Source organism: Phycomyces blakesleeanus, assembly GCF_001638985.1.
Source record: "Phycomyces blakesleeanus NRRL 1555(-) unplaced genomic scaffold PHYBLscaffold_51, whole genome shotgun sequence".
NCBI classification, from domain to species: Eukaryota; Fungi; Mucoromycota; class Mucoromycetes; order Mucorales; family Phycomycetaceae; genus Phycomyces; species Phycomyces blakesleeanus.
The window spans coordinates 55,220-66,326 of NW_017265177.1; the positions used below are offsets into that span (position 1 = coordinate 55,220).

Here is an 11,107-nt window from a genome sequence, read left to right on the forward strand (position 1 = left end):
ATGGGGAGCACAAATTTGTTACTTGATCCTTGATATCAAATACATAAAAAAGATATAGGTGTCGGTGAATTTCTCAAAAGCCTTTTATATCTTTAACCAGCTTAAATTATTTGGCTTCAACTACACATATACTTCTTATATAAAGCAAGTAGTACTGAGTGGTCAAAAATTGTTGTATACCTAGAATCCATACCTAAAACTAAAGTTTTAATGTTTAGCATTAAATATGACTGTAAGGTCCTATAGAAACAGCATAAAGTAGTTATTGAAACAAATACATATGCAGGTATATGATACTCGAGCCCGAAATCTTGATCGTTGGGCTTGTCTGTTTAAAATAATATACAAAAATAATTTGTAGTAATATATCCAAAGAAACTGGTATACCTGTAACCCTTGATAGAGATTGAGTTTTTTAGCGTTGGGTTTTGCTGTCGAAATAGTAAAAAAAGACAAATAAAAAAAAAGACAAATATAGCTGTGGCCCACAATAGAGAGTAGAATACTGATACCTGGTATCGGCTGTAAAAAAAATTAGTAAATACAATTTTCAGTGAGAAAATTTTAAAAACCCCTCCTATGTCTTTAATCCTTAATAAAGAATAGAACCATGATAATTGACCTAAACTACGAAGAGAAAAAAAAATAAGCAAATACAAGCATCATTCAAAGAAAAATGGGCAACTAAACAATGTATACCTGTAACATATGAATAAGAGTTAGACAATGATCTTTGACACCAACTGTGAAATTATAAGTATTTATAACCATCAGTGAATAGATTCACAAAGAGACTTGTATACCTACGGCCCATGATGTAGAGCAGAGCCATAAATTTTGGACTTGGCGATTAAAAGACTAGACAAATAAAAGCGACAAGTATTAACTGCTTAAAGAGTCATGTATACATATAGCCCAAAATGGGCAGCGGAATATTGATCGTTCGCCCTGGTGGTAAATAGACTAAAAAAAGAAAGCCAACAATAAGTATATGTTCAAAAAGAAATATATACCTGTGATCATGAATAAATACTCAAAACTTGATTGTTGGCTTAAAATATATAAAAAAAAAAGCTAGACAAAATAATAGTTGATAGCTAAATACTAAACGAGACATGTGTATCTTATACCCTGGATGTATGGTGAAACCTTAATCGTTGGTTTTGACTATGTCAAGATAACTAAAAACAACAACCAGTAAGTAGATGCTCAATATATATATATATACTGGAGAACTTGGACGGGCAACAGAGGCTTTATAGTTTGGCTTTGACTGTGTAAACACTAGAATAATCTAATTGATAGTAAGAAAATATTTAAAGAGCTTTGTATACCTGAGGATTTTTATGGAGAGTGAAACCTTGATAGCTGGTTTTTGCCGTAAAAAGTATGGGAATATACAGCTTAAAGTAACTAAAGGCTCAAAGAGACTTGTATGTCTATGACTGTAGGAAAATGTCGGAATATTAATCGTTGGTCTTTACTATGAAAACACTAGAAAAATACACCTAATAGTAAGTAAATTCTCGGAAATATATATATACCTATGGTTGGAGATGTAGGTCAAAACCGTGACTGTTGACATGAGCTGTGAAGATTCTGGACATATAAAACAGGCTGTAAGTAAATGGTGTAATAAAGATGTATGCCTGTAGCCCTGGATGGAAATCGGACGCCTAATCGTTGGTATGAACTGTGAAATTACTAGAAAAATTAAAACTGATAGTAAGAACATATTCCAATAAAAAAACCTTGTATGTCTATAAGCCTTGATGGAGACTAGAGCCGTGAGGGCTAGCATAGAATGTAAAAAAGAAAAAGAAAAAAAAAAGATTAAATAGATAGAATCAGTAGTAAAGTAATATTTAAATACACTTATATATCTAAGACGTTGAATTAATAGCAGGATCTTGATCGTTGACCAGGACTCTAAAAACGCTTGATAAATGTCATTGGCTGTAAAAAAGTAATCTAAGAATCTTATATACCTTTACCCAATAATGTTAAGTGGAAACTTGATAACGACCAAAGACTTGATCAATGGACTTGAATGTGCAAACGCCAGAGAAATTCAGTCGATATTAAAAAAATCAAAGATACATGGATATCTTCAACCCTTCCCGGAAAGCTGAAGCTTGATCGTTGGACTCGGATTTAAAATACTAATCAAATGTAATCGATAATAAATAAATGTTCAAAATAAACGGTGATACCTGTGGCTCATGGTTGAGAGTAGGAAATTTATCCCTTGACCTATATATTAAAAGCAATAGGCAATAGCAGCCGGCAGTCCTAAAAGGACAATTATACTTGAATGTCTGTGAACCTGGGTGGAGACTAAACTCTTGAACCTTGGTGTGGACTATGGTATGACTAGATAAATATGATGGATGACAGAAAGATATTCAAAGGAGGGTGTACGCCTGTTACCTCGACGAATAGCAGAAACTTGATCATCAGCGTTGACTGTAAAATTATTAGACAATTTCAATAAGCAATGATTAACTATTAAAAAAAAAGCATATATACCTTTTACCCTAGATGAGCAGCGGAATCTCAATTAGTAGCCTTGACTATGAAAAGACTAGACAAATATAGCAGACACCAAGCAAATGCTCAAAGAGGTATATATACCAGTAACCCTGCATGAACTATGGAATCTTGGGTGTTGGCCTCAATTGTGAAAAGACTACCGAACTAAAGCTGGTAATAGGTAAATACCCAAAGATACTGGTATACCTAACATCCAAGAAGGAGAGTGGCATCTTGATTGTTGGCCTTTTCTGTGAGTAGACTAAAGAAACACAATTGGCAGTAAGTAAATACTAAAAAGTGGCAGTATATCAGTGATTTTTGACGGGGATTTGAACCTTGACTGTTGAATTGAACTGTAAAAAGACTGCTTCAAACAGCTATCAATATGTTAATGGGTAAAGAAAGCCACTTGTATCCCTGTAAATCTATGCGGAAATCGGGCTCTTGATCTTTGGTCTCGACTGTATAAAGTCTGAATAAAGCAACTAGTAGTAAGTAAATGCTTAAAAAGGCATGTATACCTTAACCCTATTTTTTGAAGTGCAACCTTGATTCTCGGCATGGACTGTCAAAGATTAAAAAGATTCAACCAGTGAAGAATAAATGCTAAAATGTGCGTGTGTACCTAGAACCTTGAATGGATAGAAAGAACATGATCATTTCGCCTTGACTATGTAAACGCTAGGAAAATCTAATTTTTAGTAAATTGCTTAAAGATTCTTGTATACCTGCGATCTTTGATGTAGAGCTGAGCATTGAACGCTTGCTACGGAGAAGAAAGGGTTAGAACAAAACAACTGATAGTACCTAAAAAGTCAAAGAGACTTTTATACCTGTGAGCCCAAAAGAATATCAAAGCTTTGATCGTTGGCTTCGGCTGTAAAAACATTATGCAAATATATAGTAAGTAGATTTTTTGGCAGATTTGTATACCTGTCCCCCCCGGATAAACAGCTCATATTAATTGTGGGCCTTTCCTGTAAAAAGACTAGAAAATATAATAGCTAGTAAGTAAAGGTTCACATAGTCATGTATACCTTTAATCCTTAATGGAGATTAAAAACCCGATTGCTGGCTTAAACTATAAAAAAGCTAGACAGAATAATAAGTGATACGTGAGTACTAAATGAGACCTGTATACCTCGGGCACTAGGTAGATAGTAAAACTTTGGTAATTCAGTTTGACTAAATAAAAATTACTCGAAACAACAAGCAGTAAGTAAACGATCAGGTATGTACATATACTTGTTACCCTAGAGGACAGTAAACCTGGATCGATTGGCCTTGGCTGTGTAAAATTAAAAAATAATAATTAATTAATTAATAAATAGTAAAATAATACTTAAAAATATTTTTTAAACCTATGGCCTTAGATGGAGAGTAGATGCTTATTATTTAGCATAGACATTAATGAAATTAGAAAAATCAAACAAGCGTTATGCAAAGGCTAAAAGAGAATTGTATACCTGTAACCGTGGATGAAGAAGAAATCCTTGTTCTTCGACCTGGGCGGTGAAAACACTAGACAAAAAAAAACAAGCGATAAGTAGAAACCCAAAGAAAAGTGTATACCTGTCATACTGGATGGAGATCGAATCCTTGATGGTTGCCCTTGACAGTAAAAACAATAGACGGATAAAAAAAGCCAATAATCAACGGCCCAACGAAAAATATATATCTGCAAGTCTGGATGAATATCAAGTCCTAGTTCTTCGGCCTAAACCGTATAGGCACTAGACATATAAAACTAAAAGTTAGTAAAGACGCAAACATATTTGTATACCTGTCACTCTGGATAGGGCTCGGATTCGGAATCATTGGCATAGACAGTAAAGGCACTTGACAAAAAAAAAAAGACACATTAAAGAAAAGCACTTGTCAGATTTGTATACCTGTAAAACTTGATGGAAACCGGGTCCTTGAGTGTTGAATTTGACTGTAAAGTCACGAGAAAAAATACAGTTTGCAGCAAGTCAAAAATCAAAGATATGTGTAACACTATATCCCAATATGGAGACCGGGTTCTTGCTCGTTACCCTTGACTGCAAGGACACTAGAGAAACAAAAACAATTATAAGTAACGGCCCAATAACATTTTTATATCTGGAATTCTCGGCGGATACCAGATGATTGGTCGTTGGCCTTGACTTTAAGGGCAGTAGAAAATTAAAACCGACAGTAAGTAAAATCCCAAAGAGAAGTGTATACCTGTAACGCTGGACGGATATAGGATCCATGATGGCTGGCTTGGACTGTGAAGCCAGTATAGAAATAAAGCCAACAGTAACTAAAGGCCGAACTAGATGTATATACCTGTCGCACTGGAAGGAAAACAAATTTTTCATTGTGTAGCCGGATCGTAAACACACTAGGCCAATACGAAAGAAAGCATGTAAAGACAGAGAGAAAAGTGTGTACCCGTAACCTTGATTTGAAATCAGATCTTTGATATTTGAACTTTAAGGAAAAAAAAAACACTAGAAATATATAAATGACAGTAAGTAAAAGCTCAAGAAGCCTTGTTTACCTGTAGCCCAAATTTGAGTTTTGATCCTTGCTGTTTGGCCTGGAGAGTAAAAACAATAGTCATATATACTTCTAGGCTAGTAATGGCCAAGAACGACTTGTATACCCTCCATAATGGATGTATATTTGATCATCGTTCTTTGCCATCAAAAGAAAGTATAAATAAAGAGTACAGTTTGTTTTAAGTAAAGGTTTAAAGGAAACTTGGTTAGCTATAACAATTCATGAAAATCGGATCCCGATAATTGCCGTGGATGAGTAGACACTAGAAATATATAAAATCCAATGAGTAATTGCTCATCGAGTTTTTGTATACCTATAGCCACGGACTGAATCCGGATCCGTGAAGCATGATCTTGGTGGATTCAACACTAGAAATAAATAAAGCCGAGTGTGATTGCTCATCGATTTTTGTTATATCTATAACAATATAACGGGAGATCAGCACCTTGAAGCTCGACCTGGATGGCCGGAGACTAGAACTAGATTAAAATAATGAGTATATGCCCATAATGCTTTTTATACCTATACCCATGGCGGGGAGATCGGAATCTTGATGCTTGACCTGGATAGCTGGAGACTGGAGATATATTAAATCTAGTGAGTATATGCCCATAATGTTTTTTTATACCTATAACCATGGCGGGGAGATCGGAATCTTGATGCTTGATTTGGATAGCTGGAGACTGGAGATATATTAAATCTAGTGAGTATATGCCCATAATGTTTTTTTATACCTATAATTATGGCGGGGAGATCAGAACCTTGATGCTTGATCTGGAAGACTGAACACAAGAAGTATATTACAGCTAGTGAGTATATGCCCATAATGTTGTTTTATACTTATGACCATGGACGGGCGATCTGAACCTTGAGGCTTGACATGGATGGCTGAATACTAGAAATATATTAAATCTGGTGAGTATATGGGAATAACGTTTTTTTTACACTTATAACCATCGGCTGGCGATCGAAGCCTTGATGCTTGACCTGGATGACTGCATACTAGAAATATATTAAAGCTAGTGAGTATATGCCCATAATGTTGTTTTATACCGATAAACATAGAGGGGTGATCAGGTCCTTGACGCTTGATCTGAATGGCTGGAGGCTAGAAATAAATATCAAAACTAGTGAGTAAATGACAATAACGATTTGTTATACCTATAACCATGGACGGGTGATCGGGTCCTTGATGCTTGCCACGGATGGCTGAAGACCAGAAATAAATATAAAAACTAGTGAGTATAGGCCCATAATGTTTTTTTATACCTATAACCATTGACGGGCGATCGGAACCATGATGCTTGACCTGGATAGCTGAAAACTAGAAATATATTAAATCTAGTGAATATATGCCCATACCATTTTGTTATACCTATCACCATGCACGGGCGATCAGAATCTTGATGCTTGACCTGGATGGCTGGAGACTAGAACTAGATTAAAAAAATGAGTATATGCACATAATGCTTTTTGTACTTATAACCATGGGCGGGCGATAGGGTCCTTGATGCTTGACCTGGATAACTGAACACTAGAAAAATATTAAAGCTAGTGAGTATAGGCCGATAATGCTTTTTATACCTATAACCATGGACGGGCGATCGGAACCTTGATGCTCGACCTGGATGGCCCAACACTAGAGATATATTAAAACTAGTGAATATATGCCCATAACATTTTGTTATACCTGTCACCATTGACGGGCGAGTAGAACCTTGATGCTTGACCTGGATGGCTGGAGACTAGAACTAGATTAAAACTAGTGAGTATACGCCCATAATGTTGTTTTATACCTTTAACCATGGATTGGCGATCAGAACCTAGATGCTTGACCTGGATGACTGAACACTAGACATATATTAACGATAGTGAGTATATGTCCCTAATGTTTTTTACATCTATAACCATGGCAGGGAGATGGGAACCTGGACGCTTGACATGATTGGCGGAACACTAGAAATATATTTAAAATAATGAGTATATTGCCATAACGTTTTGTTATACCTATAACCATGGACGGGAGATCAGAATCCTGTTGATTGACCTGGATGACTGAACACTAAAAACATATTAAGACCAGTGAGTATATTTCCATAATGTTTTGTTATACCTATAACCTTGGCTGGAAGATCGCAACCTTGACGCCTGATATCGATGGCTGAACACTATAAATATATTATAACTAGTGAGTATATTCCCACAACGTTTTGTTATACCTATACCCATGGCCGGGCGATCGGGTCCTTGACACTTGACCTGGATGGCTGAACACTAGTAATAGATAAAAGCTAGTGAGTAAATGCGCATAACGTTCTGTTATACCTATAACCATAGCTGGTAGATCGGAACCTTGATGCTTGTCCTGGATGGCTGGAGACTTGAACTATAATAAAGCTAGTGAGTAAATGCGCATAATGTATTGTTATACCTATAACCATAGCTGGGAGATCGAAACCGTGATGCTTGTCCTGGATAACTGGAGACTAGAGATAGATAAAAGCTAGTGTGTATATGTCCCTAATGGTTTTTTTTTACCTATAACCATTGACGGTCGATCGGGTCCTTGCCGCTTCACATTGATGACTGGAGACTAGAAATAGATAAAAGCTAGTAAGTATTTACCCATAATGTTTTTATACCTATAACCATGGACGGGGGATCGGGTTCTTGATGCTTGACACGGATGGCTGGAGACTTAAATAAATATAAAAACTAATGAGTGTACGCTCATAATGTTTTTATACCTATAACCATGGACGGGCGATCGGGTCCTTGACGCTTGACACGGATGGCTGGAGTTCACAAATAAATATAAAAACTAGTCAATATATGCCTATAATGTTTTTTATACCTTTAACCATGGGCGGGCAATCGGAACCTTGACACTTGACCTAGATAGCTGAACACTAGTAATAGATAAAAGCATGCGAGTAAATGCGCATAACGTTTTGTTATACCTGTAAACATGGTTGGGAGATCGGAACCTGGACGCTTGACATGGATAGCTAAACACTAGAAATATATTAAAACTAGTGAGTATATTCCCATAACGTTTTTTTATACCTATAACTATGGACGGGAGATCAGAATCCTGTTGATTGACCTGGATGACGGAACACTAAAAACATATTAAAACCAGTAAGTATATTTCCATATTGTTTTGATATACCTAGAACCATAGCTGGAAGATCGGAACCTTGACGCCTAACATCGATGGCTAAACATTATAAATATATTAAAACTAGTGAGTATATTCCCACAACGATTTGTTATACCTATAACCATGGACGGGAGATCAGAATCCTGTTGATTGACCTGGATGAGTGAACACTAAAAACATATTAAGACCAGTGAGTATATTTCCATAATGTTTTGTTATACCTATAACCTTGGCTGGAAGATCGCAACCTTGACGCCTGACATCGATGGCTGAACACTATAAATATATTATAACTAGTGAGTATATTCCCACAACGATTTGTTATACCTATACCCATTGCCGGGAAATCGGGTCCTTGACACTTGACCTGGATGGCTGAACACTAGTAATAGATAAAAGCTAGTGAGTAAATGCGCATAACGTTCTGTTATACCTATAACCATAGCTGGTAGATCGGAACATTGATGCTTTTCCTGGATGGATTGGATACTACAAATATACAAAAACAAGTGAGTAACTGCTCATCGAGTTTTGATATACCTGAAACCGTGGACCTCGACCTGAACCCGCTGACCTTGACCTGAACCTTGAAGCTTGCCCTGGATGGAATAGATACTACAAATATATAAAAACAAGTGAGTAAATGCCCATCGAGTTTTGATATACCTGAAACGGTGGACCTTGACTTGAACCTTGAAGCTTGACCTGGATGGAATGGACACTAGAAATATACAAAAACAAGTGAGTAACTGCCCATCGAGTTTTGATATACCTGAAACCGTGGAACTTGATCTGAAAACCGTGGACCTTGACCTGAACCTTGAAGCTTGACCTGGACGGAATGGATACTAAAAATATACAAAAACAAGTGAGTAAATGCCCATCGAGTTTTGATATACCTGAAACCGTGGACCTTGATCTGAAAACCGTTGACCTTGACCTGAACCTTGAAGCTTGACCTGGATGGAATGGATACTAGAAATATACAAAAACAAGTGAGTAACTGCTCATCGAGCTTTGATATACCTGAAAACCGTGGACCTTGACCTGAACCTTGAAGCTTGACCCGGATGGAATGGATACTAGAAATATACAAAAACAAGTGAGTAAATGCCCATCGAGTTTTGATATACCTGATAACCGTGGACTCTGATCGGATCCCTGATGCTTGACCTGGACGGAATGGATACTACAAATATACAAAAACAAGTGAGTAACTACTCATCTAGTTTTGATATACCTGAAAACCGTGGACCTTGACCTGAACCTTGAAGCTTGACCTGGATGGAATGGATACTACAAATATACAAAAACAAGTGAGTAACTGCTCATAGAGTTTTGATATACCTGAAAACCGTGGACCTTGACCTGGACCTTGAAGCTTGACCTGGATGGAATGGATACTAGAAATATACAAAAACAAGTGAGTAAATGCCCATCGAGTTTTGATATACCTGAAACCGTGGATCTTGACCTGAACCTTGAAGCTTGACCTGGACGGAATGGATACTAAAAATATACAAAAACAAGTGAGTAAATGCCCATCGAGTTTTGATATACCTGAAACCGTGGACCTTGATCTGAAAACCGTGGACCTTGACCTGAACCTTGAAGCTTGACCTGGATGGAATGGACACTAGAAATATACAAAAACAAGTGAGTAACTGCCCATCGAGTTTTGATATACCTGAAACCGTGGAACTTGATCTGAAAACCGTGGACCTTGACCTGAACCTTGAAGCTTGACCTGGACGGAATGGATACTAAAAATATACAAAAACAAGTGAGTAAATGCCCATCGAGTTTTGATATACCTGAAACCGTGGACTCTGATCGGATCCCTGATGCTTGACCTGGACGGAATGGATACTACAAATATACAAAAACAAGTGAGTAACTACTCATCTAGTTTTGATATACCTGAAACCGTGGACCTTGACCTGGACCTTGAAGCTTCACCTGGATGGAATGGATACTAGAAATATACAAAAACAAGTGAGTAACTGCCCATCGAGTTTTGATATACCTGATAACCGTGGACTCTGATCGGATCCCTGATGCTTGACCTGGACGGAATGGATACTACAAATATACAAAAACAAGTGAGTAACTACTCATCTAGTTTTGATATACCTGAAACCGTGGACCTCGATCTGAAAACCGTGGACCTTGACGTGAACCTTGAAGCTTGACCTGGATGGAATAGATACTACAAATATACAAAAACAAGTGAGTAATTGCTCATCGAGTTTTGATATACCTGAAACCGTGGACCTTGACCTGGACCTTGAAGCTTGACCTGGATGGAATGGATACTAGAAATATACAAAAACAAGTGAGTAACTGCTCATCGAGTTTTGATATACCTGAAACCGTGGACCTCGACCTGAACCCGCTGACCTTGACCTGAACCTTGAAGCTTGCCCTGGATGGAATAGATACTACAAATATACAAAAACAAGTGAGTAATTGCTCATCGAGTTTTGATATACCTGAAACCGTGGACCTTGATCTGAAAACCGTGGACCTTGACCTGAACCTTGAAGCTTGACCTGGACGGAATGGATACTAAAAATATACAAAAACAAGTGAGTAATTGCTCATCGAGTTTTGATATACCTGAAACCGTGGACCTTGATCTGAAAACCGTTGACCTTGACCTGAACCTTGAAGCTTGACCTGGATGGAATGGATACTACAAATATACAAAAACAAGTGAGTAACTGCTCATAGAGTTTTGATATACCTGAAAACCGTGGACCTTGACCTGGACCTTGAAGCTTGACCTGGATGGAATGGATACTAGAAATATACAAAAACAAGTGAGTAAATGCCCATCGAGTTTTGATATACCTGAAACCGTGGATCTTGACCTGAACC

General features: G+C 37.2%; 3 protein-coding genes across 3 annotated transcripts in view; 1 reads left to right on the forward strand and 2 right to left on the reverse strand.

Annotated features, from left to right (window-relative positions):
• PHYBLDRAFT_176396 (hypothetical protein) overlaps positions 1-410 on the forward strand; it is a gene marked incomplete at both ends in the record, with an annotated part of 2,933 nt that extends 2,523 nt beyond the window's left edge. The window contains one exon of the mRNA XM_018437755.1: positions 362-410. Coding sequence (XP_018283203.1) covers positions 362-410 — 49 coding nt within the window. The remainder of the gene's footprint in view (positions 1-361) is intronic.
• Positions 411-728: 318 nt separating this feature from the next.
• PHYBLDRAFT_160890 (hypothetical protein) lies at positions 729-2,037 on the reverse strand. Its single transcript, XM_018434289.1, has 5 exons — positions 1,989-2,037; positions 1,545-1,794; positions 1,335-1,445; positions 1,131-1,181; positions 729-963 (listed from the first exon to the last, which is right to left on the reverse strand). Exons 2-4 carry the CDS (start codon positions 1,733-1,735, stop codon positions 1,151-1,153), a joined length of 333 nt encoding a protein of 110 aa, XP_018283204.1. The 5' UTR covers positions 1,736-1,794; positions 1,989-2,037; the 3' UTR covers positions 729-963; positions 1,131-1,150.
• Positions 2,038-3,226: 1,189 nt separating this feature from the next.
• On the reverse strand, positions 3,227-3,494 carry PHYBLDRAFT_160891 (hypothetical protein; the record flags this gene model as incomplete). The annotated part of the gene is made up of 2 exons (XM_018434290.1): positions 3,227-3,301; positions 3,369-3,494. The coding sequence occupies 2 exons, from the start codon at positions 3,492-3,494 to the stop codon at positions 3,227-3,229; spliced, it is 201 nt and encodes a 66-aa protein (XP_018283205.1).
• Between the last annotated feature and the right edge of the window lie 7,613 nt (positions 3,495-11,107).